Source organism: Heloderma suspectum, chromosome 4 (assembly GCF_057233095.1).
Source record: "Heloderma suspectum isolate Gila_16-S chromosome 4, 16-S_ref, whole genome shotgun sequence".
Classification (NCBI taxonomy): domain Eukaryota; kingdom Metazoa; phylum Chordata; class Lepidosauria; order Squamata; family Helodermatidae; genus Heloderma; species Heloderma suspectum.
The window spans coordinates 34,277,407-34,304,590 of NC_139461.1; the positions used below are offsets into that span (position 1 = coordinate 34,277,407).

At 43.0% G+C, this 27,184-nt stretch overlaps 1 protein-coding gene across 2 annotated transcripts in view; it reads left to right on the top strand.

Moving 5' to 3' along the window:
* Positions 1 to 27,184, top strand: part of NUDCD1 (NudC domain containing 1) — a 59,745-nt gene that overhangs the window by 2,301 nt on the left and 30,260 nt on the right. The window contains exons 2-7 of one of the 2 annotated variants that reach the window (XM_084848923.1): positions 3,696 to 3,850; positions 7,646 to 7,720; positions 11,887 to 12,072; positions 15,288 to 15,471; positions 18,504 to 18,689; positions 21,264 to 21,468. In XM_084848923.1, the coding sequence (XP_084705049.1) occupies positions 7,718 to 7,720; positions 11,887 to 12,072; positions 15,288 to 15,471; positions 18,504 to 18,689; positions 21,264 to 21,468 (764 nt within the window). In that variant the 5' untranslated portion in view covers positions 3,696 to 3,850; positions 7,646 to 7,717. The remainder of the gene's footprint in view (positions 1 to 3,695; positions 3,851 to 7,645; positions 7,721 to 11,886; positions 12,073 to 15,287; positions 15,472 to 18,503; positions 18,690 to 21,263; positions 21,469 to 27,184) is intronic. The other variant, XM_084848922.1, reaches the window with a different exon arrangement.

A 27,184-nucleotide genomic window follows, 5' to 3' on the forward strand; every position in this document is an offset into this window, starting at 1 on the left:
GTATGTTTACTTGACAACTAGTGCCCATGTGTTCAGTGGGGCTTGTTTGCTAGTAATTGTCTTTAGAATGACAGCCTTAGGGCGCAATCCAATGCATGTTTAGACTGAAAAAGGGTCCTACAACTCCCAGCATTTCCAAGCCAACATCACTTGCTGGGGAATTCTGGGAGTTGTAGGACTGTTTTCTGTCTAAACATGCATAGGATTGTGCCTTTAGTGATATAAAATACTTACAATCCACCCTTCAAGTTTATGAATTCCTGGGAAAGCATATATATTGATAAAAACACTAATTAGAATACAAAGGATAAAACAGCATATAAAAAATAAACACATTTTGTACAGTAAAAGAGGATAGCGGCGGTAAACAGTAAGCTGGTAAGACTAGCTTAGGGCGCAATCCTATATATGTTTAGACAGAAAAACGGCCTGTGGTTTCCAGCAACCCTCCAGCTAGGTATGCTGACTGGGGCATCCTGGGAATTATAGACCTTTTTTTGGTCAAAACATGCTTAGGCGTGTGCCCTAAATGACACTAGAAACATAGGACGATAACGTATACTGAGTCGGTTTATGTTGTCTGTACCAGCCTTCCTTAGCCTGGTGCCCTCCAGATGTGTTGGACTACAACTCCCATCATCCTGAGCCAACATGGCATCAGTTTGGAGAATGCTGGTGTACAGTGACTGGTAGCATCTTTCCAGGGTTTTAGATAGGTGTCTTTCCCAGTCCTATCTGAAGATGCTATGGATTGAACCTGAAATGTATGCTGGAATGCTGAGTTACAGCCCTTCCAGCACCATTCTGGAAGACCTGGGCAAATAAAGTTTTGCTTGGTGTTGGAAGGATTTCAAGCTTGGCAGTAGGCAAGGTTTCCTGGGCAGAGCATTCCACACATGGGGTGCCACAACAGAGGCGGCCACCTCTCTGGTCTCCTCACCACTGCCTAGCTTCAGGAGGCAGGGGGGCCTTGGGGAGAACCTTTGATGACCCACTTTTAATTTTTTTATGATGTTTGATTGTGTGTCCCTTTTTCCTGCTGTAGACTTCCCTCTCTGCCTTTCCCATCTTTCTTTTCTTTAAAACAATCCTTAACAAAATGGTGGTGCCACCGGTACGATTCACCTTCTTGGTCCTGATCCACCAATTGAAGATCAGCATGTTATATCTTTATAGCTGCTGTGTGCTGACTATGTAGAACTGTTGTGGCATTATGTTGTTTTTCTTTTTAAAAAAGTGACCCGTTTATAAATATTTATTTTATTTATTAGCTTTATGTGATGTTTTTAGAAAGGCATTATACAGGTGCCTCCAGATGGAGGACTCCTAGGACACTACCAGTCAAGAGGCATTGTGCATTTAGTCTCTCTTTTCCTACTTAATGGGTTTTCTCCGATAAGAACAAAGATGGAAGAAGCAGTGGGAAAACACAGGTTAGAAATCGGGGATGACATTGTCTAGATTCCCCCCCCCCCAAAGTAAAATTCCATATTTGAGGCGGGCTAAAACCACATCTGGAAGCCCTGTAGGCGTTTTTACCAAATAGAGTTCATCTACCTCTCCTTGTTTTTACTTAAAACAGTTCATCCAAATGTTTGATGAAAATCATGTAAGATTTATTAAAGTAGACTATGAAAGGATGAAGTGGGCAAACCACTAATACAGCCTTCCCCAACCTGGTTCCCTCCAGATTTGTTAGACTCTAACTTCCATCATTCCCAGCCATGATGGGGTTGTAGTCGAACGCGTCTGGAGGGTGTTAGGTTGGAGAAGCCTGCCCTGATGCAAGATACCACAATGATGTGAGTCTGTAGTAGTAAGTCTGTAGTAGTGAGTCTGTGGAGAGCCAGTGTGGTGTAGTGGCAAGAGTGCTGGACTGGGAGCCAGGAGATCCAGGTTCTACTCCCCACTCAGCCATGGAAGCTCACTGGGTGACTTTGGGCCAGTCACAGACTCTCAGCCCAACCCACCTCACAGGGCTGTTGTTGTGAGGATAAAATGGAGGAGGAGGATTATGTACGCCACCTTGAGTTCCTTGGAGGAAAAAAGGCGGAATATAAATGTAATAAATAAATAGTAAGAAGTTAAACACAGGTACATTTTAAGACTTTGTTTTTAAAAATTAGGGGGTTCTACTAAGCATTCCAATTAACAGTAAGGTGTATTGAAATTGGTTTAAATAGGAAGAATTGAGCAACAGGCATAGTAACTAAGACTATACTAATATTTCTCTAATATTTCACTACTGTTTTATAACTGTGTTAATGCACTGTGGCAGGTTTGATCCACAGGGTGGCAGCACAAACAAGGAGTTGTCCTGGGTAGTGTCTTTAGGGATGTCGGAGAAATCCTCAACGGAATTAAATGAGTTTGGATTTCTATGAGTCTGACCATGGATTCCACAGAAGACCAGCTTTTCCCAAGTTGCACGGATTCTGCGGACTTGTGCATTTTACACACATTTAGTTGTAGAAAAATGTGTAACATTAAAAAAACACCAGCCAAAAATACGCATTTCCTCCCGTAGGCTAAAGCATGAAAATACACATTGGGGGGGTGCGCATTTTCCCAGATGCAAATATGCAAATTCGGGAAATTGGCAAAAATCTGATTCTGACAATGAGTAGATGATGGAACAAAAGGCACCTGATAATCTGCGAAACGCAGACGAAACAGATTTTACAAAATCCATATATCCCTGGTCTTTACTGCTTTATGATTAAGAATGATTGAGAGAGAAGTTTGGACACTGATGTATCTCAGTGTTTACTGCACGATCCAGGGACCATATAAAGCCCAGCAGGCAACCCCCACCCCCCTGCAATTTTACAGTTTATCTGGCAAGTCACCTGACTGAGAGGAGTCATAGAGGCTCATAGATTGTACTAGAATTAGCAAGGGAATCCCTGGGGTTTCTCTTTCTAGTGCTAGGGAATCCCTTCTTTATGTCAGATCTTTCATTAGAGACTGGAGATAAGGAAGGGATAGGCAGTGCCACCACACTGGCAGATGTGGGGTGGGGGGCAGGTCTGGTGGGCTGTCAGAAATAGCTTGGTGGGCTCCTCACTTTTTGCACCCCTGAGTTAGTACATCAGAGGTTATGCAGAAGAAATTGTTGAGGTATTAGGGAATTTGATTTGGTAGACTAGAGCCTTAGCAATAGAACCTTAACTATTCTGTATGTGTGTCATTTGCTGTATGTGTGTACAATCCTTGTATGCCTTTATTACTTCGAAAAGAAATTTGAGTATAGTATGGGGAAGTTGGAATGGCATGTTCCCAAATGAAAAGGCTCTGAAGGTCTGCCAGGTTGAAGTATCGCTCTGTTGCTTTTTTTCTTCACATCTTGGGGATACCAAGGAAATGGAAGCTTTGAAGACAATAGGAAAAAGTTCTTTAAAACCTTTACAAAGTTACATGTTCTATAAACATAACTTAAGTAAGAGGCAGCAGATGGTACTCTGTTGCTTAACCGACCAGCTTCAATGTCTTTACATAACTTGTTTTTACAAATGTCTATATCCAGCAGATCACAGGCTTAAAATGAGGTTCTATTTTTCAAGGCGACTATTATTTTGAACCAAAGTCCCTAAGAGTAATTGTCTATTAAATATAATAATTATGTCATTTACTTTTAAATAACAGTCAGTTGAAAATGGTTACATGCCTCATATTTTTCTTGTTTTTTCCTCCAGCGGTAGCAGAAGTCAGACTTCGAGATGATCAGTACACCTTGGACCACATGCGTGCCTTTGGCATGTATAATTACCTACACCTTGATTCCTGGTACCAAGATAATGTGTATTATGTTGATCAACTTGGAAGAGTCATGAATTTAAGTGTTACTCTGGTAAGGTTGTTGTTGTTGTTCAGTCGTTAAGTCGTGTCCAACTCTTCGTGACCCCATCGACCATAGCACGCCAGGCCTTCCTGTCCTCCGCTCTCTCCCGAAGTGTGCTCAGCTTCATATTCATTGCATCGGTGATGCTATCTAGCCATCTCATCCTCTGCTGTCCCCTTCTCCTTTTGCCTTCAATCTTTCCCAGCTCCAGGGTCTTTTCCAGTGACATTTCTCTTCACATTAGGTGGCCAAAATATTTGAGCTTCAGCTTCAGTATCTATCCTTCCAATGAGCAGTCAGGGTTGATTTCCTTGAGGACTGACTGATTTGACCTCCTTGCAGTCCAGGGGACTCATAAGAGTCTTCTCCAGCACCACAGTTCGAAAGCATCAATTCTTCGGCGCTCAGCCTTCCTTATAGTCCATCTCTACAGCCATACGTTACTACTGGGAAAACCATAGCTTTGATTATACCAACCTTGGTTGGCAAGGTGATATCCCTGCTTCTTACTATGCTGTCTAGGTTTGCCATAGCTTTTCTCCCAAGGAGCAAGTGTCTTTTAATTTCATGGCTACAGTCACTGTCTATGGTGATCTTGGAGCCCAAGAAAGTAAAATCTGTCACTGCTTCCATTTCTTCCCCTTCTATATTGGAGGAAGTGATGGGGCCAGATGCCATGATCTTAGTTTTTTTAATGTTGAGTTTCAAACCAGCTTTTGCACTCTCCTCTTTTACCCTGAACAAGAGGCTCTTTCGATCCTCTACGCTTTCTGCCATTAGGGTGGTATCGTCTGCGTATCTGAAGTTGTTGATAATTCTCCCAGCAGTCTTAATTCCGACCTGTGATTCATCCAACCCAGCATTTCTCATGATGTACTCTGCATATAAGGTAAATAAGCAGGGCAACAATATGCAGCCTTGTTGTACTCCTTTCCCAATTTTGAACCAATCAGTTGTTCCATGTCCGGTTCTTACTGTTGCTTCTTGACCCTCGTACAGGTTTCTCAGGAGACAGGCAAGGTGGTCTGGTACTCCCATCTCTTTAAGAATTTGCCACGGTTTGTTGTGATCCACACAATCAAAGGCTTTAGCATAGTCAATGAAGCAGAAATAGACATTTTTCTGGAATTCTCTTGCTTTCTCCATGATCCAGCAAATATTGGCGATTTGGTCTCTAGTTCCTCTGCCTCTTCGAAACCCAGCTTGTACTTCCGGTAGTTCTCAGTTCACATACTGCTGAAGCCTAACTTGTAGGATTTTGAGCATCACTTTGCTGGCATGTGAAATGAGCGCAATTGTGCGGTAGTTTGAACACTGTTTGGCGTTGTCCTTCTTTGGAATTGGAATGTAAACTGACCTTTTCCAGTCTTGTGGCCACTGTTGAGTGTTCCAAATTTGTTGGCCTATTGAGTGCAGCACTTTAACATTATCACCTTTTAGGATTTTAAATAGGTCAGTTGGAATACTGTCATCTCTGCTAACTTTGTTGTTCGTAATGCTTCCTAAGGCCCACTTGACTTCACTCTCTAGGATGTCCAGCTCAAGTTCAGTGACTGCACTATCATGGCTGTCAGGGACATTCAGATCTTTCCTGTATAGTTCTTCTGTGTATTCTTTCCACCTCTTCTTAATCTCATCTGCTTCTGTTAGGTCCCTGCCTTCTTTGTCCTTTATCATGCCCGTCTTTGCACAAAACGTTCCCTTGCTGTATTTATAAAGATGCCCAGATTCCCTACTCATCATGTTCCCAAGGACAACACCCATAATTTTTCAGCAAAAATATAAATTCTTCATCGATTATGCACAAATCCATTGTGTTTAGCTCTTTCTCCCTTCCCTTAATTAAACAATCTGTTAATTTTGCCTAGCAATTTGTGACCATCCTTTAATGGTGAGAGAGGGTGAGGAATGCCGTTTACAGATGATCAAGATTTTTGCTGTAGTTAGATCATTGCACAGTACAGTGTGGTCCTCTTTCCTTGTGGTTTGTCCATAACCCCCAACAAGATATTTATAGGGAGTAAAGGAAACTTTATTGTGTACACAAGATTCTCCCCCCTCCAAAAAAAATGTGCATTTCAACATCTTGGCTATTTATGTTTTATATCAATATGGATTAAGCTGCCAAAATACACGTTTCATCATTTTTCTTATTATAAAAAGAGATGGTGTATCTTGTATCTTGTAAAAACAAAACAGATAAACCCAAATGTCCTCTGTGATATCCATGCTAGTTATTCTTCATTTTAGCGTAATGTTGTTTCTGTGTCATCATCTGATTCCAATAGAAGAATTTATTGGATTTCTGCTGAGAAAAGTGGGGAATGCCAGAGCTTGTTTGTCATTGTAAACTTGGGTATGATGGCCAAATGCAGCCAGTGAACCAGTTCACAAAACATGGCGGACTCATCCAAGGTTTTTTAACCCACAGTGGCCCACGGCACATGCCAAGCACCATTTTCAGTATGCAACCCTTAATTGGGGATTACTGTGTTGTGCAAACCTGGCCACCAAGGATTATTTGAGGGTTAAACAACCCTTCCATAAGCCAACAACAAACCGAGGGTTGTTTAACCCTCACATAACCCTTGGTGTCCAGGTTCATACAACATGGCAACCCCTGAGGAGAGGTTGCATATTCAAAATGCCACCCAGGACACGCCACAGCTCATGGTGGGTTAAACAACCTCAGATGATCCAAGGTCAAAATGTCCTGTAATTAACAAAAATAACTTGCCATTTTTTCTGGGGGGTTTTGTTTAAGACAGGGCTGGGCAACCATTTTGCTCTTGAGGGCCACATATGGCAATGGGCTGTGCCTTGGGTGCCACACATGCACAGCCTTCTCCCTCACCTGCCTCCCTCACTCTCAGACATGCACCCTCTTTCCTGACACACACAGGTGCATACATGCACTCTCACTCTCCCCTGTTCCCCACCCCAGTCAGTATGCAGGGCTGGGATAGTTTAAACCTCCCCTCCCTATGTGCTGCCATCTCTATGAAAAAGGAATCATGCTGGTGAAAGCCAGTGTGATCCCTGCTTTCAAAGGCTCTCCTAATATTAGTAATATGAAAATATTTTTATACATATTTACTCTTTTCAGTTACTGTGATGCCTGTATATCATTTAACACACACTTTGTTTATAATCTAACTTAAAAAAGATAGAGATCCTGCTGATAAATTTATACAATAAATTAGAATTCAAACGTTTGTACCTGATGACCTTTGGTATTTTAAAAATGTATACTCAGTTCCATTAAGTGCACAATCCAGTAAAGACTTCACATTCCCTGGTTATACTAAATTATTTCACTAATCGGTAATATTAATTGAATTACCCAATGTATGCACTCTTCCATGTTATTGACTGCATGTTTCATCTTACGTTAGTCAAATATAGTACTAACAAAATTATACATTGTTTAGTGGTATTTATCATGCTGTGTAATAAAGCTTGTACTATTCCCCCCCCCCTTTTTTTTTGTTTGTTTGTTTGCAGCCCGGTAAATATTGCAGTTAAATTAAATATTGCTATTGTGAGTTTTGCACTTATGAAGTTACTGCATTATCAATTAAAGTTTTCATAGACCAGTACTTAGAATAATGAAGCATACTTTTTTAATTTAAAGTTGAAACTTACGCTGGAGGCATGTTAATTGCTCAGATAGGTTTGTGTAACACTCTTGTCATCTCTAATCTCAATTCAGACAGTCCCTGAAGGCAAATGGCTGACATGTGCTTCCATCTATTCATCATTCTGTAGTTTTGCTTCTGCTTACTGAAGTGTTTTTACTTCCAGAAGCTTTGTCTATGAGCCCTTTCTGAGTTGGCACACATACTTATTGATGAAGTACTCTGATTCTTCTAAAATATGGTAATTCAAATAGACTCTGTAGCGAATTATAAAGAATGCTTTAGAGTTTACAAATAAAGGTGAACCCCAGCAGGTAGCTCTGGGCCCTTATTAAGACCAGAGCCAAGCTAAAGGTGAGACCAGGGGCATCTCTACAACAGCCTAAAATCCTGCATTTAGAACTGGGCTTCCTGCTTCCGTTTTAAATGCAGGATCACGACTCCCTTTTTCTCCTGCTTCCTTTCCCCCCTCCCCCTTTCCCCTCCTTCTCCCCATATCTGAGTCTTCCATTATTTTTCATTGATCTCTCTCCTCTTGCCGCTTTTCCTCTTTTCATGGAAGAAACTCAAGCAGAACACAACAGGGTAATTTTGATAGCTCATTATCTGCAATCTATTTAAAAATGGAACAAAGGGCATTTCGTGTAGGAGACGCCCTCAAGAATCACGGCATCAAGTAAAGAGCCCGCAAACTTCCATGGAGGAGCCATCTCAATTGCAGGATCCATGTGAAGAATTGCACCATGTGAAGAAAGCCGAGGTTTGAAGGCAATTGCCTGGAACTCAGAACACTGCTGCAGAAAGTATTGCCTGAAGTTCTGGGAATATCAAAGGCGATGTGATATTGAGAAGAAGCTAAGAAAGGAGTTAGGATTGCTGGGCAGACATGGTAATTGAGAACTGGGGAACCAAGTTGACATTGACAAAAGCAAAATGCACATTAACTGATAAGCAGGAAGGGAGGATGCACAGGCTAGTAGAAAGGCGTGGGAGAGCAAGAAACTGAAGAAATAGGGCTTTGGGGTAATGCAGTTGACAGGGAGAGAATGGGCAAGCAAGAGTGTTCTACAGGTTGGTACATTCTGTGGAAGGAAGGCTGGCAAAACCATGGATCACTGAACTTTATATTTGAGTTGAAGCAACCTGCCAAATATTTGGCTACAAGTTCAGTCCTATTAAATAATTTTGCTCTAATAAGTTTGGTGTGGTTAAGAATTAAAACAAATAATGGGGAAAATTATTTCCTGTCCTAAGGCTGGTGAGAGGTAGGTGATGTAGATCTCATAGCTAAGAATAGATGTTGAGAAAAACCTGTACCTGCACCAATGAATGGGATGTACGGCACAAGACAAACCAAAGCTGTTGTACTACTTCTTGCCCAGAGGTTTTTTAATTAAGTAAAATCCATGGAGGAGAAGTCTAAAACATGATGTTCCTCTGAATCTTCTGGAAGCCTGTTTTTAAAACACAGATGTGCACTCCCAATGTGTGTGCTCTCTCTCTGTCTCTCTCTCTCTCTCTCTCTCTCTCTCTCACACACACACACACACACACACACACACTGTCTCAACTCTCAAAGTTACTGCTTTTCCTTCACTTTCAAATAATTATGCTTGTGCTCCTGATCTTGATGGGATGAGCTTTCCCCTCCTCATTTCTGCTACAGACCTGGAAATTACAGCTCTGAGTAAGGTCCTGCCCCAGAATTATCTGCAAAGCGTTTCAACGAACAGATCAGGGAGCCAGTCTGTGTGGTTATATGCCAGAACCCTGCTCATACTAATGCTAACTATCGAGGAGCTGTTACCTTGGAGACTGACACTGAAAGAGGTTTTGCTCCCTGAAAACGGAAGCTGACTTCAAGATGGAGCTTGATATTTAGACAAGAGTGGAGGTTGTCAAATTGCCTTCTTAGCCCCAACCATAACTGAGAGAGCATCTTAAATTTCTAGCATTACTATTCAAGTCCAAGGGCATTGGAAACCAAGCCTGCCCACAACACAGGGTGTATACTGCTTTCTACTGTGATAGGAATATAAGAGCCCTGCTAGATCAGGCCAAGGTGTCATCTAGATCAGCAACCTTTTTCAACCATAACCACCTAGATGTTTCTGGAGGTCATGAAGTCAACATCCCTCCCTTTATTGATCAATAAGACAGAATGTAAAATGTATGTATTTATATTTTTACAACTAAGTCTACAACTTTTAATTCGCAGTAGGTTCTTAGTAATGCCTGTTTGGTCAAGGCTACGTATAAGGCACCTGTTTTAATCTTAGTCTAAAATACACATCTGATGAATATACCAGAAACATATACGAGCTGTGTGTGTGTGTGATATAATATTTAACAGCACAGCTACTGATGAGGGCAGAAGCTGAACATTTAGCTCTAAATATATTTTGAAAATACTGTGTTAGTCTGTGTGTGTGTGTGTGTAAAATGCGTAAGGAAACAGGTGCAGTCAAGTATTGGTGGTAGTGGTAACTAACAAAATATCACACTTCAGGTAAAAATTCAGATTCATTTAAGCTATTAAGTGCAAAATTTACAAGGCTGTGTACAAGAAGTAAATACAAGCAAATACCAATATTCTTTCTTAAACCCCAAAACTGAATGACTATGTGCCGGGTGGTACTCAATTGTATTTCTAGTTAATTTTTTATATTGCTAGTATGACTGCTTCCTTTGGCCTGCCCTCCAAAATTTTGCTGTTAGGCATATAGAGCATTTTTTCACAGATGACTGGCCATTGGGCAATCATTCATGTGCAGACTGGCTTCATCCCACAGGCCACCAGTTGCCAACCTGTTAAACTTAAACCTTTCCATCTAGGAGAGCTGAAACCTCTCTAGATGTATTGAATAAATGCCCAAATCTTCTAAATTCTTAACTCCTTGAAGTGTACTAGCTGTAAAGTTTTCTTAAGATGCAGCCTTCTTTATGGCATTAATTTCTCTTGGGACTTTGGCTCAGTTCATATGTTGCACTTCTAATAAGGGAATGGTGGATTGGAGTTAGAGCTGTGTACAAATGGCCTCTTGAAATTCTCCACCCTATTTGTGGGCAGAGAAATTGGGGGGACAGTTTCACTGAATTTCTCCAGGGGGAGGAGAAATTCTCCAACAATTTCTCAGAGGCAGAGGTCACTATTGGCAAGGGTTGTAGCACAGCATCTTTCTTTTCCCCCCTAAGGGGTTGGGGGTGGGTTTTTTTTTCTTTTGTGCACTGTCACTGCAAGTGGGAACAGCATCAACTGTGTTTGCAGCCTGGCCTCCATTTTGCATCCTTCACAATATCCAATATGTGGTATCATTCAAGGGCATGGTCGGGAAGTGTGGGGAGGAAATGCAGTCAGCAAAATAATAATAATAATTGAAGATTTGGAGACAGTTTTGTAAAGTGGCCCTTTATTTCTAAGAAAAGAAACTTTTCTGAGAAAATTGCCTTCTGAAAAATTTTGGCTTGGCTCTAGTTGTCATTTTTCAGGGTTCAGCACCTTCCTCGGGGTCTTCCAAATGTTAAATTTCTTAGGGATGTCTGTGGATATATCTTGTCTCTAATGCAGGTGCTAACAATAGCACTTCTTCCCTGCAAGCCCTGTAACAGGTGTGAGTGAAGCGGTGTTGTGTCCAGCTCCAGGGAAGAGTTGGAGCTAGTGCTGTGCCAAAATCTGACCTCCAATTTCCTGAAAATATTCTTCCAAAACAGGCTTCCATTTTTCTGCCTCATTCTCAGCGTATTTTATAATTTATTTTGAATTTATTTTGCTGTTTTTGACCTTACCTAATCCCTGTGATGGTGCCGTGTGTGTATTTCTTTCTATTACACATCTCTCCATTGCTGTGCAGCCTCCCAGGCTGCCTGCACTTCCTGTCCTTAAAAAGCCCTATATGAGGAATTACCTCATGATGTCTTCTCCTAGGCGGGAAGTGTGGCAAACCAAGGAGGCTACAGGCTGCCAGAGAGATGACTGTACAATGAAAGACACAACACTTGTGCTCACTCCTCAGCCACCTCATAAATAAGCACAAGAACCTTGAACCAAACTCATGAGAATTTCTCAGAAATGTCTTCTTCTTTGAATTTTGTTTTGAAAGCGGTTTCTCTTCTATCAAATTGAATGAGAATGGTTGAAAAATATGTGGGAGAATTTTTTGGCCCAGCATTAATTGGAGTGTTCCTCTGGCAATTTGGCATTCTTGGGTAGGGTTGGGGACTCTCTTCTGTTAGTATTCCAAACTACGTGCTGAACAAATCTGTGGATCTGCATTCATGTAAGGTCAAAGCCACAAAATTACAACTGCCACCAACCTCTAAAAGTCTCAACCAGGAACTGTTCTTCATCAAAGTGTTTGTTATTTACCTTACTACGATTCCAACAGTGTTTTTGTGTCTTGTTTACAGGACACTGCCTTAAAAAAGCCTAGAGAAGTGTTCAGGCTTCCTGCAGACTTGATAGCTTGTGATAATCGCCTTTGTGCTTCAATACATTTCACATCTTCCACCTGGGTTACCCTTTCAGATGGAACAGGAAGATTGTATCTAATCCGAACAGGGAAGCGTGGTGATGGTTCATGTGAAAAGTGGGAAGTAAGTCTTGTAAATCTCTTAACAGCTTTCCTTTTGTATGGGGCCTTAGAATGTGCTTTGAAACCTATCTACTGCTTTCCCCAAATGAGTGTGGGTGTTTGGACCAAGCCAGGTTACTTCCTTCCTGACACTCATTGTAAACAGGCCGTCCTTCCTGTGTATACTAATTCTTGGCATAATTACTTTCCCCCTTGTTCTTTCTTAAAGAAGGACTTGTGTTCCAAAAAGCCTTAACTATTCCCACTCTTCACTTGTACAGGATTGTATAGTAGCCAAGTGACTACAAGGTCAGCAGCGGCCACCTAAGAGAGCCTACCAGATGGAGAAGATAATTTTATTTATTTATACATTTCTGTGGCTGCCCATCAACAGATATTCTCTGGTTAGCCCATAGAGCAAAAACGTAAAACAAATACCATAGTAAAATACAATATACAATAATTAAAAGCAGAAAACAATACAAATGCAGCATAAAATATAAAACCTAGTGGGGACAGAACAATGTATGACAGAGAAGATAGAGTCAGACTGTAAAATGACAAATGCAGCAAGAGAAATAGAGAGTGCCGGAGAGTGATAAGTGTCCTGCTGGATCAGATCAAAGGTAAATTTGGATGGCTTTAAAAGGGGGTTGGACAAATTCCTGGAGGAAAAGGCTATCAATGGCTACTAATCTTGATGGCCATGTGCTCCCTCCAGTACCAGAGGCAGTGAGCCTATGTACACAGTTGTTGGGGAACATGGGTGGGAGGGTGCTGTTGCACTCGTGTCCTGCTTGTAGGTTTTCTTGTTCTGCTACTGGCGGGCAACTGGTTGACTGCTGTGTGAACAGGATGCTGGACTAGATGGACCCTTGATCTGATCCAGCAGGGCTCTTCTTATGGTCAATTTCTAACATACGTGTGTGTGTGTGTGTGTGTGAGAGAGAGAGAGAGCGCATATGTTCACACACACACACACACACACACACACACAGAAATGTGTGTGTGTCAGTTAAAATATAATAAATAAGACACCTAATAAATAAAAATCCCAACCCTTCCAGCAGCGCAGTTTAAACCTTAGAAGATAAAAGTTCTAATTTACAAAACAAACAGCCCAACCCAAAATAGGTGAGTTTTTAAAACATGTTTGACCATTGACAGAGTTGAAGGTGTAACACACCTCAGTGGGAGGGAATTCTACAACATCTGTGAAGCATTCTACATCTCTCTTCTACTGACATACGGCCTCTCCCATTACATTTAATGTTACTGAATCAAGGATTTTTTGATAAAGGTACATTTGAAGTGAAATGAAGCAAATAAAAAGGCATTAAATGTAAAGGATTATGACTCAGAAATATGTATCATCATTCTAAAGTGTCTCTCTGAATCGTCGTTCCTTGAAGTGTGCCTTTCAGCGTAGTTCTCTAATTTAGCTGATTCTTGAAATGTGTAATGTGGTCACAAGTCATAGATCAGCAGTTGAATTCATACGGAGAGTTAGATATTAATATAAACAGCAGAAGAAATTTGTGAACATCGTATTAACAGTAATTGCATTTAGACTGACATTAACCATAGCATCACACCACAAGTGGTTTTACTGAGCATTGAGGAATCCACTTCACTTGCCCAATTTCCCAGCAGCCCAGGGTCTCTGAGCAAATTGATCAGAAATCCCAAATGGCTGCCTAAACCAGAGGTGGGCAACTTCCAGAGACTCAGGATGCATTTTTGCCCCCTGGCACAGGGCACCCCCCCCCCCAAGTGCTGAAACTGCTTTGTAGTGTTATAGAGCACAGCAGTAGTTAAGGTTCTTCCCAGTGCTTTGAGCATTTTAAGATAGAAAAAGCAGTGGAAAGAGACTTTGCAAGATATTTGGAGAAAGATAAGTGGCCTCTGAGGAATGAAAGTCCTTTCTGAAACATGTTGGCATAATAAAAGTTTTTCTAGACACCTGAGAATATTTCCTCTTCTGTTCTGATAAACAGTGAAGTCCATTGTGTCTGCTTTGCGAGTGCTCAGTTATTGGCTGGCCTCTGTTGGAAATAGAATACTGGGGGAGATGGACTCTGATCTGATCCGCGAAGACAATTCTTAATAGCCATTGGCTGTAGCAGAGTCTATATTTTCAGTGACTGGGTTCAGATGATCGCAGGGGTGAAAGAAGGCGTCATGGCTTCTTCCCTCACCCCTGTGACCATGATTTGCATAATTACCTGTGATGCAGCGGGCATTGCCATGTCATCTAAACCTGGCACAGTGTGCAGCAGGGGTGGCTTCTTATCCATGCCACAACCCATGGCTTGTAGTAAGGGTTGTGGGGTTAGTAAGAAGCCATCTGTGCCAGGTTTGAATGACGCTGCAACCCGCGCTGCATCACGGGTAATTATGCAAGTCGCGGGGGTGGGGGAAGAAGCCACAATGGCTTCTTACACCCTGTAATTGTCCAAATGCAGCTGGTATATTCACTTCATGTCAAATAGGGTAGACAGGAGGATGGAATTCTTAAAACTACCCTGCTGCTGCTATTCTAAATGTCAGCCTCTCAGCATGAAATAATACTGGCACATAGGAAAAACTAGATCTTGTCTTTCACCATACATGAAATCCTGACATATATTAGTAACCTGATATAGAAGGGCAAAGATAAGGCACTGGGATCTCAAACTGGGAACTCTAACAACAGGACCCAGGTACTTGGTTCTTTCCGTTACTATGATGCTTACTGAGCCTGTCTATCGCTGTGACATCTTTGCCTTTGCAAGCCAAATATTGCCTACCAATTCATTAGACAGTTGAAAGAATCTAGCAGCTGAAAAAAAAATGAAATCCATAGGCACCAGAATAAATATTTTTTGTAGGTGTGAAGCCTAAGTAAAGATGGGGTGGGGAAGGACGGACGACGACTTTGGATGAAAAATGACCATGCACTATCAGCAAGCTTTAAGCACCTCAGATAATTGTATTCTCTACTCCAATAATTCTGGGTATGTAGTTGCTGTGTGTGCATCATCAGTATATTCTGAAAGGTATTTGCTTTTCTGAGGCTGAAACTAGGCACTAGAGCACATGCAGGGCTGCCACCAAAAACTAGAATCCTGAATCAGATTCTGTCTCCCCTGCAATGTATTCCTGTTCTAGCCCTAAGATTTCTGTTCCACCTAAAGCATGCATTGTGCATTCAGAAAGCACCATCCAGTAGCTTACAACAATCTTTCTCTCCTCCAGATATTATTCAGTGAAGAATTTGAAAGCCCCTTTGTTATAGTCCACAGTATCTCCTTCCTGCAGTTGGATGCACATTCAGTAGGTGTATTACTCCTGCGAGTAGAAAAAGATGAATTGGACATGCAAGGTAGTGGCTTCCATGTTTCCTTGGAGTGGGTTACAGTTGTGAAAACAGCTAAGGAAGGTGAGTATTTCAGTTGGTTTTGCCTTTTGTGCGTGTGAAAAAGAGACTTATAAATGCTTAGATATTTATGAAGTCACTATACCAATGGATCTGGGAGTGGAGTGATGAATATGAATGTAGTTATACAGGAATCTAGTAATCTGCTTGCATTTTAAAGATGTTAACAGAATAAGGCAACAATCCTAAACATTTTTAAATTTAGAAGTCAGGCGTGTTGAAATCGGTGGAACTGACTTCTGGATAAACATTGTTTTGGTCTAGGCCAGATGTCTTGGAAATGTGACTCTTGCATGCCTCTCATCTATGTTTCCCAAATACAGCATCCAAGGGTGCAACCAGAGTGTGTGGAGACAACCTCTCTGAAGCTTGAACTAGACATTAGGGCACACGCAGGGAAACCACCATAGCCTTGTGTCTTCGCTTTCTTCTTTAATAGCATCATCCATCATATATTCTATTTCTCATTTGCAAGTGAGAGTGCTGATGCTTCTGTAGCTAAAATGGCAAAGCTGTGCATAAGGGAGAGGTATCAGCAGACTTGGAGAATCTCTGCAGTATGCAGAAGCAGAAAAAAATCTGGAAGGGGGAAAAAACAAATGTAGGTTCACAAACAAACAAACAATACTGGTTTAAAAAAAAGACATTGCGTGCATACCTCATTCTGCTCTGAAATGGTGGTTCTGGGCTTGTGGTGGGGTGGGAAAGAGGAAAATGTTCCATTTCCTTTAAGGATCTTGGATTAGGTTTGTGTTGAAGCAAGGCTCTGCCACCTCTTTCCCCAAAGGGAACAGTTTCTTCAGAGTTCATGGCTTCATGTGAGATCTCCTCCTCCTCCTCATGGCTTAGCTGACCTTTAGCAGCTGCCCAATAGGTCCTTTCCTCCTTGCCTTCCTCTCTCAAAATGGCAACATACTAAGGTAGCCCTCTGCTTGCAGGTACTGTACTGTAATAGTATGTTTCATCCCAGTACCATCTCATCCATACAGATGAACACCTCCTGTGAATCCCAAGTGAAGATTAAACAAAAGATGTTGAAGGCAATGTTAAATTTTTCTGCACCCCCTCCCCCCTACACACACACACACATCTGTACAGAAACAACCAGTGCCCTCAAGCACTAGTCCCAGATGGCTGGAACACAGACTCCATGTTACCAGAAAGTCATCTTCTAGAATACTGCTGATGCAAATAACCTTGGGGTTGAAAATTAATGTGGCCTTTATTTGTATTCCTGCGTTCAGCAGATTGCCTGTCTAGTAGCTATTGTTGTCATCTAATTTTATAGGTTTCTTAGGTCTTTCAGGCATGGCTCTGGTTACTTAATAAGTAATCTTTTTTTAGTCTTATTTTAATGAGAAAATGTAGAAGGAAAAGAGCTAGAAGATTATACTGTTTTTCTTTGGGGGCAGCAAAAGGAATTTAATCTTATGAACCAGGTATTTTTTTTTCTATGTGTGGTTGCTTCAGACAAGTAAAAAGATGTCTGGCTTGCTAAGAAATACTGTGTACAGATTTATTTTGGGAGAAAAGGATTCTTGTAATCATCCTTTAGCGATAAAGCTCTAGTTCTCTCTGTCATGAACTGATCTTCCGATTAAACTTCGGTGTGAGGCTATCCAATTGCACAAATTGTTTCCAACAGCAGTGGGAAAAACTATGTATGTGTGTGCTTGCAGCCAGGATACAAAGAGCCTTTTCCATGTAAATGGCACTTCTGTGTAAAGAAGGTGGGCTTGCCTATGTTCTTTTCCCTTGTGTTGTATCAAATGCCACTCTGCAGGATCCTCCAATCTTCAGGGGTGGCTTCTTAGGAGATTTGAGGGCTGCATTGGGAATTGAGATTATGGTGTTTGCCATAGAAAAAATGCATTTAGATAGCACATCAATTGCCTACAGATATTTTAAGGCCACTTTGATTGCAGATGGCCATAATCATTATGGACCAGTACGTTAAGGGAAATGCTCCTTGCCTAACCATTTCTCTTTGTGAAAGAGGAGTCCTCAGGCCAGTCCTGTTGCCTAAGAAATGTATACTGGAGATGAGACAAAACTGCTCATATTTCAACAGAGCAGAAGCTTCAAAAACTCTTTCTCCATTTAATAGGAACTAGACATTCTAGAGTGAGACATATTAAGAGTGAAACCATGAAGATGGTTGCTAGTCCAAGGGGAGAGGAGACACTTCGGGAGTGAGTGAAGGAGTCTCTTGAGTCGGAGAAGAGGCAGCAAGGGGGCTTGTTGGAATGGCTTTTTATTGTAGTAATTTACACAGAATGGGGCAGGCTAATGGAGAAGTGAGGGCTAGTTAATAGAGGGAATACCTTATGAACAAAAGGGGCTATTAAATGAAGTGTTGGTAAAGATATAAGATAATTTTACACACACACTAACTTCTTGAAGTACATGCAGAGACACAAATTCCTAACACTTATGAAAGGTCATCTTGCAATAAAAAGCTCTTGGCAGGGATGTCCCAGAGGATATTGAAGAAGCAGGGAGTAGAGGCTTATGACACACTACCACATAGCATCTAGTCAGAATAGTGGAAGGGACCTGCAACAGGTTTGAGAGCAGGTCATAGAGTGCCCAGGAAGCCTTGAAAAGCACCAGGGATGCTGTTAGGATGGGGTGAGAACTAGATTCTAGAGACCATGTATTTGCACAGCAATGGTCCTCACTGCAATCCAGAGAATGGTTGCACAGCTTGCAACAGCACCCACAGCAGAAGACAACTTGAATGGAATGAACCTGGGGGTGGGGGTGGGGGATGAGAGAGAGAGAGTTCTAAAATTTTGCCCTATCAGAATGGCACTGACCCCACAACTAGGTAAATTTTCGTTCTTCTGCAAACAGTGTAGTGGTTTTCTTACAATCTGTCATGCAGTGCATACTAAGATTGTATTAGATAGGGAAGTCTAAAAGATACCTATCTCCGTCAAGAAAGAGATTCAGCAGTATTTGTAGTTGAATGTTTGTCCTCTTAAAAATGGAGGAATCAAAACATCCAAAGGTGCTGGTTTTCTTTTTATCAGGTGATCAAGGGTATGAAATTTCCAAGTGTCGAGTCCTTCAAGGAAAATCAGTTCCTCATTATGCAGCTATAGAGCCAAGCGGTAATGGCCTGATGGTTATATCTTACAAGCCCTACACACTTGCACAGAATGATGAGAACAAGCATGATGAAAGTAAAAAGGAGAAAGCAGAAGAGAACAAGAAAGGTAACTTTGCATCTGACCATACTTACTTAACTTGCTTGCAACCCATCCTGTCCTCAAGCTTCAGTTTAGAAAATGTATTTAAAATCATACAGTACTGCAAATGTTAAAATGTAGCCTTTGTATCACCCTATCCCAGGCCATAATAAACACTTTCCAGAAGATATTAAGAAATCAGGGTACTTTACAGTTGAGGGGCAGCTACTCCTAACTCCTCTCTGCATATCCCTTGCAGATCTTAAATTTAAGAGGGATAATGGTAGTAGTTAAAGGTTATGATGTATTCATCCCTGTATCCATTCTCTCAAATACAATGAGCCCCATCAGTTCAAAGCTTTATGTTCCACAGTCTGCACCAATTAAGGCCAGACAACTACTGAAAGCCACTGCAGATGCTGAAGCTCAAATACAACATACTTTTATTTGTGTGTGTGACAGAGACAGACAGACAGACAGAGAGGGGATGGAGTGGGGAGCGGGGATAGCAGGCAAGCATACCTCTCTCGGAAGAAAAGTGCTTTATGGTAGTCTGTCTTAGAGATTATGGGTTGTATCCAGATGTAGGTGTGTGCAACTGGGCTTGCAGAAGCAGACTTCATACCCTCTACCTGCCCTGGAAATGTTACACAGGGGGTAGCGGGACCCTGCTGAACTGGGTGAGCTTTGATGTGGGGAGGCAGTGTTTCCAGAATACTGGGTGGAAGTACCTTCTGTGGGTGGAGCTTTTCTGTCCATGAAAGGCAGATCTTGAATCCAACCCTATGACTGCATGAGTGATGTCTGCTAGTTCAGTTTCTCAGAGATAAGCCCTCCACCTTCTTAGGAAATGGAGTTAGTAGAAAGCAAACAGCTACCAAAACCTTAGCCATCCAGGGACACAATGAATTCTGCTCTAGACTGAAGTAAGGAAAAAATAATTTCCTTTTATTATTAAACTCGTGCTTTTAATACTTGTTACAATGGTATAGTGATCTACATTGCATTTTATAGATTTTGTTGTTGTTCAAAATGCTAAGCCTTGATTTGGTTAACCAAATTGTGATTTGTTTGAACGTCCAAACCTGTCCCTTGCCACAAGCCATGGTTTACTTTTCAACAACAAAACGCAATTTTAAGCCATATATTTATGTTAAGATTTAGTGCATTGTACATTCCATACAGTTGTTAGATTTCAGCAGTATGCCTTTAAACTTTTATCTGTGTAGAAATCAACTTGCCTACTCTAGAAATGAGCAAGGTAAAGTTTGTTTATTTGAAAGGCTGAATAGCTTGATGGCCATTACCTCAGGATATGGCAGACTAATAAGGACATGCCTCAAGACATAAACTGATAACTTGCAGGGGTTAGAAAAATGATTGCTTCCCCTTTCCACCCACACAGCATTTCACACAATTGATTATGCGAAGCAGTGCTGACTTCTGAAACTACAGGGAGCAGTTGGGATGCTGGGTTGAAGGCACTACAGGATAATCTCACATGGTGTTTTTGTTTCGTGCAAGGTGTCTCCTCTTAAGTTATGTTTTCCATGTTAAGGCAGAGCGATTTTTATAGGCCTCTCTATAAATAGAAGTGCATGGCTAACTCGGTGGGGGTCAGCGTTTTTGGCTGAAAGTGTAAAGAGTGTGCATTGCAATGCATATCCAGCCTCACGTGTGTCAGAGAGGTTTCATCTGTAGCCTATTTGAGGCAGGAACTCTATGCCGTGGCCAGGCTCGTGGGCTGCGCCTGTGACTCATACTGGGCTGTAGCTGGGAAGGGATGTAGCTCTACAGTAGAGCAGGTGCTTGGCATGCAAAAGGTCCCATGTTCAATCACCAGCATCTCCAGGTAAGGCTCCCAAAGGCTCCTATCGGAGAGCTGCTGCCAGGCAGTGCAGAGAATACTGAGCTGGTCTGAACCACTCACGTTTTTAAAAAATCTTTGGTTGTCGTGAGCAAGCCGACATGCTAGTTCATGTGCTTGATTGTTCCTGCTACTGGCAGAAGTAGCTAACCAACTCAAGAGTTCGAATGCAGGGTTTAACTGCTCCCACTGGCCGCAGCGACTAAAATGCTGGCTTGGTCACGGCAACCCAAGATCTTTTAAAAAGTCACACCCCATTGTTTGAGCAAACTCTGATGTTAGTAGGAATTTTCAATAGTTTTTATGTCCTTGAGGCACAACAATTCCTGCTTCAGTGCAAAGGTTTGAACTTGGTGATGTACAAATGGCTGCCATCAGAAGCGTCAAGTGCATATTTAGTTTTCCCTTTCCCCACCTCATCATCTAGTGTGACTTATCTGTGTCTTTATGTCATGCTGTGTAGTTCCCAGACCCCCTCTCAGAAGCAGCCAGTGATGTGGTGCAGGCATAGAAAAATGCAGTGACCTCAGGATTCAGGGAATGAAGAAACTAGATATGCTGCTTTCTTCCAGTCTTGTATAACTAGTGACTATAGTATTCTGTATTTGATTTTTTATTATTATTGAAAAAAGAGCTGGTTTTCTGAACACCATTCCACAGATCTTTCTGCAGGTGTTCTTAGTGCTTCAGTTTGTAACCTATTATGTATTCCCTTTTTGTGTTTCTAATGGTAGAGCCCCTGTATTACTGGAAACAGACTGAGGATGATTTGACAATTACTTTTTACTTACACAAAGACTTCGCCAAAGAGGACATACAAGTGCACTTTTCTCCAGATCGTCTTAGTGTAGCACTGAAAGATCCACTCCTTGTACTGGAAGGACCTCTTTTTTCATTGATTGACCATGAAAGCTCCACATGGATAATTAAAGGAAATAGGTGAGATGGTCTGATTTGGTAAATAATGTTGTGCCTGCATAGCTGATGCAACAGAAAACCCAAATTTAGTGTTGAGTTCTAGACGTTTGGTAATTAGTGGGCAATATGCTATCCTAAAGGAAAAGGGATATCTCATTCCTTCTATTGGACATGAAGTCAGAAACAGTGTTACCTAAAATGCTGTGTTTTTGTATCATAGGCTGTAGAAGCTGACATATCTATATCCTGCCATCCCTATAGTTGTGGCCACACTTTAGAGAACTATAAGTCCAACTTGTTTCTGATCTATCCTTTTCTTTCTGCTTTTTTTTCTTCTTTTATATAGAGTAGCCCCTGTGCTTCGTAGCAAGCCAGGCTGCATTTGAAAAACAGGAAAGTTTCAAAAGCAGTTCGTGATGGGAAACAAGGGAATGCTGGATTGGGTCTAATGCTGGTTTGTGACGGGAAACAAGGGTCTGTTGGATCGGGTCTAATGTTAGTGTGAGTGGAAGGAAGCTTTGTGCAAGGGGATGCCATGTTGTCTACTGTAGCCCACTTCACTTCCCGAAAAGCCTCTCCTGAGGACTGGGAGACTCCTGGTAACAGCACGGGATGAGTTTAGTTGCTGTTTGATGAGGGGGAAATTGCTTAAAATGGAGCACAATGCATCTTCCATGAGGAGAGCCTGAACTTGAGTGATTTTCCCCATCCTCCAGAATCATCCCACACCTTGTCCTATGCTACTGCCAAGGGTCCTCCAACCTTCAGGAGAGGGTTTCCAGGCAGCTGTAGTAGGAGGGTGAGGATGGAAAATTCCCTTCGGCTCATGCTAGTATTGGATCCAACCTGCTATTGGGGGGGAGGGGACCTGAAAACCTCCCCTGAAAGAGTAAAAACTCTATCCTGGGACAAAGGAGCTCTCTGAGTTGTCCTGTGTGTTAGGACAAGCTTTGATTAATAGTTTGTAAAGATGAAGTACAGGCTTCCACGTTTTCACTTGCTGCGCTCATCGCAGCAAGTGTGTGTGTCCCCTCTCAGCAAGCCCAATGAGCAACCAGTCTTCCTCCTGGCCTTGGACTGGCTGATGTGGAAGAGGATCATGCTGACAGTTGTGCAGTGACTCCCTGCCCAGCTGCAAGGCTGGGGGGAAGGCTGGTTTGGTAGATTCGTTGCTGAGGTGCCTCCTGCAATGTGGCCAGACTGGCAAGCTTTGGCCTATCCTTTTAAAAACAAAGGCATAATAGAGTTCTTTGGCTTTGTCCTCTATCGTAGTTTGGTGTGTATCTTTTTAATTCACTGTATAATTCCAGGGAAACTCAATATTCTTTCAGGGAACATTCCCCTCCCTGACCACAAGCCCAGCACCACCGCCACCTAACTCCTAAGAATATAAGAAGAGCCCTGCTGGATCAGACCAAGGGTCCATCTAGTCCAGCATTGTGTCCACACAGTAGCCAACCAGCTGCCCACAGGAAACCCACAAGCAGGACATGAGTGCAACAGCACCCTCCTGCCCATGTTCCCCAGCAACTGGTGTACATAGGTATACTGCCTCTGATACTGGAGATAGCATATAGACATCAGGGCTAGTAGCCATTGATAGCCTTCTCCTCCATGAATGTGTCCAATCCCCTTTTAAAGCCATCCAAATTGGTGGCCATCACTCCCTCTTGTGGTAGCGAATTCCATAGCTGAACTATGCACTGTGTGAAGAAGCTCTTCCTTTTATCTGTCCGGAATCTCCCACCATTCAGCTTCATGGGATGACCCCAGGTTCTAGTATTATGAGGGAGAGAGCAAATTTGTCTCCCTATTCGCGTACTCCACACCATGCATAATGTTGTACACCTCTATCATGTCTCCCCTTACTCACCTTTTTTCCAAGCTAAACAATCCCAGCTGTTGTAACCTTCTCTCGTAGGGGAGTTGTTCCAGCCCCTTGATCATTTGAGTTGCCCTTTTCTGAAAGTTAGGGCCCTTTAAGAGAGGCCTCTGATTCAAGACAAAGAGCTACAACTGGAAAACAAATGGGGCAATCCTCAATATTTGCATCCAAGCGTTTGTAATGGATGTCTACAGGCCTCTTCCATGTTCTTTAATTCAAAGCGTCTGTCTTTTGAACCTGGCTCTGGTTGATGGATCTTGGGGTTCCAGTCAAAACAAAGTAGATCCAACAAATCCGAAGTCTATCTGCCCTAATCTACATAGTATTATATTATGTTTTTAAAAGAAGGCACACAATGCAGGCTCAGAAGCAGTAAATTGTCCAAAGTCACCCAGGTAAACTGTGTTGAGCAGATGTTTTAACCAAAATTATCCAAATTAAATGTTCTGCCTAGCTACTGCATTGTTGGGAGTTCAGTCCAGTCAGATTCCATATAGTCCTCTGGTTACACATTTTATTACTCTGTGAGATCATCCTAAACATGTAAAAATGAGTGGTGCTTGTTCTTAATTCTTTTGAGATTGAAATATGAGGATTCAGCCTCTTAAGTTATAATTTCTAGTCATAAGACATGGTGGTCATGATATGCAAACTCTCTTCCAGCTGTGCCCTCCTGGGTACTCGGTGCAGCGCCAACACCAACTTGAGGGTCGGGGAGGGGGGGTTGCCATGGTCTATAGGAATTCAATCTCCCTCTCCAGGCTTCCTGCTCATTCGAGTGCAGATCTTGAGTGTTTGTACCTTGTGCTGGGTACCCGGGACAGATTAGGGATTCTGTTGGTGTACCGCCCACCCCGCTGCCCATCAGACTCCCTGCCTGAGCTGATGGAGGTGGTCTCGGACTTGGTGTTGAGGACCCCCAAGATGATGGTCCTGGGGGATCTCAACTTCCATGCCGAGGCCGCTGTATCCGGGGCAGCTCAGGACCTCCGCCATGACAACCATGGGGCTGTCCCAACATGTCATCGGCCTAACGCATATAAAGGGACACACGCTTGATCTGGTTTTCTCAACTGGACAGGAGGATGGTGATCTGAAAGTGGAGGAATTAACATCTGTCCCTTTGTCATGGTCAGATCACTTCCTGCTGAGGTTTAGACTCCTGGCAGCCTTTCCCCTCTGCAAGCGTGGGGGACCTATAAAAATGGTCCGCCCCCTGGAGATTAATGGATTCCGATGGATTCCAGAGGGCTCTGGGGGATTTTCCTGCTGGTATGGCTGGTGCTCCTGTCGAAGCCCAGGTCGCTCTGCGGAATGCAGAGATGACTCGGGCGGTTGACACGATCGCGCCCAAGCGCCCTCTCCCTCTGAGCAGAGCCCGGCCAGCTCCTTGGTATACACCTGAGCTGAGGGCAATGAAGCAAGAGGGGAGATGGCTAGAACGCAGGTGGAGGAAGACTCGTGCTGAGTCTGACCGAACACAGGTAAGAGCCCACTATCGAGCCTACTCTGTGGTGGTGAGGGTGGCAAAGAGACAGGTTTTTTCCACCAGCATTGCATCTTCTCAGTGTCGTCCAGCGGAGCTTTTCCGAGTGGTTCGCGGCCTGTTACATTCTGGGCCAGGGAGAGAGACGGTGGAACCCACGGTAGCACGCTGTGACACGTTTGCACGGCACTTTGAGGATAAAGTCGCTCAGATTCGTCATGAATGGGACACCACCAGTAATACAGTTCCGTTGGTAGTGGCGTTCAGAGCACCGTCTGGTCCAGTTTTATTGGATGAGTTTCGGTTACTGAGGCCTGAGGATGCGGACAAGGTGCTTGGCCAAGTCCGATCGACCACTTGTGTGCTTGACCCTTGCCCTTCATGGCTTATTAAATCAAACAAGGAGGGGTTGTCCGGCTGGGTCCAGGAGGTTGTAAATTCCTCCTTGAGAGAGGGAGTGGTGCCTGCCGCTTTAAAAGAGGCAGTAATTAGACCACTCCTGAAAAAGCCTAACCTGGACCCAGAGGATGTTAACAATTATAAGCCAGTGGCCAACATCCCCTTCCTGGGCAAGGTGCTTGAGCGGGTGGTTGTAGGACAGCTCCAGGCACTGTTGAATGAAACGGATTATCTAGATCCATTTCAATCGGGCTTCAGGCCTGGTTTTGGAACGGAAACTGCCTTGGTCGCCCTGTGGGATGACCTCTGCCGGGAGAGGGACAGGGGGAGTGCGACCCTGTTGATTCTCCTGGACCTCTCAGCGGCTTTCGATACCATCGACCATGGTATCCTTCTGGATAGGTTGTCTGGGTTAGGAGTTGGAGGCACTGCGCTACAGTGGTTCTGCTCCTACTTGGATGGCCAATTCCAGAAGGTGGTGCTGGGGGATTATTGCTCTGTGCCATGGCAGTTGTGCCATGGGGTTCCTCAGGGCTCTATTTTATCCCCCATGCTGTTTAACATCTACATGAAACCGCTGGGGGAGGTTATCCGGAGGTGTGGGCTGAGGTGCCATCAATACGCAGATGACACCCAACTCTCCCTCTCTTTCCCATCAAAACCAGGTGAGGCAGTGGCTGTTCTGAATCAGTGCCTGGGCACGGTAATGGACTGGATGAGGGCTAATAAACTGAAACTCAATCCAGACAAGACGGAGGTACTGTTAGTGGGTGGTTCGTCTGCCCAGCTAGGTGATATTCAACCTGTTCTGGAGGGGGTTGCGCTCCCCCTAACGGATCAGGTTCGTAGTTTGGGGGTGCTCTTGGATCCAGAACTGTCACTTGAGGCACAGGTGAATTCAGTGGCACGGAGCACTTTTTATCAGCTTAGGCTGGTATACCAACTACGCCCTTATCTGGACAGTGATGGCCTAGCTACAGTTATCCATGCTCTGATAACTTCTCGTCTGGATTACTGCATTGCGTTATACGTGGGGCTGCCTTTGAAAACGGTCCGGAAACTTCAGCTGGTCCAAAATAGGGCAGCAAGATTGTTAACAGGGACTGGCCCGCGAGCTCATATTACGCCAGTACTTTTCCAGCTGCACTGGCTGCCAGTCCATTTCCGGGCCCGATTCAAAGTGCTGGTGTTAACATTCAAAGCCCTTAACGGCTTGGGGCCAGGTTACCTGAAGGATCGCCTCCTCCCATATGTGCCTGACCGGACCTTAAGATCATCATCAGTGGCCCTTCTCCGTGAGCCCCTGCCAAAGGAAGTGAGGCGGGTGGCTACTAGGAGGAGGCCTTTTTCTGTTGTGGCACCCCGGCTCTGGAATGAGCTCCCTAGTGAGGTTCGCTTGGCGCCTACATTGTATTCCTTTCGGCACCAGGTGAAGACCTTTTTATTTTCCCAGGCATTTTAGCATTTTAGCTTTCTAAATTTTTATCTTTGCTGTTTTAAATCTGTATTTTAAACTCCTGCACTGCTGCTAGGTTTTATTGTGGTTGTATTGTTATATTGTGGTTTTAATGTTCTATATATTTTAAATTGTTTTATTGTGTGTTGTTTGGTTTTAATTTTTGTGAACCGCCCAGAGAGCTTCGGCTATTGGGCGGTATAGAAATGAAATGAAATGAAATGAATAAATAAATAAATAAATAAATAAATAAATCTCCTTTTATCTAAATTCACTTGTTGAAAGTAATAGGATTATTTGAATGCTGCTCGTGTCCCCATTATTTTTCCTCCAGCTGTCAGTATTCCAGGCCAATTTGGCTAGTTTTTGTTTTCATAAGCCCAATTAAGACATTTGTGAGAATCAGTTCTCACAACAAATATGCTTTAAGTTTATCTGCTGACAAAAGCGTTTGAAAACAAATGTGTGGTTATGGCTCTCTGTTCTTAGAAACTGAGAGATACATAGATTC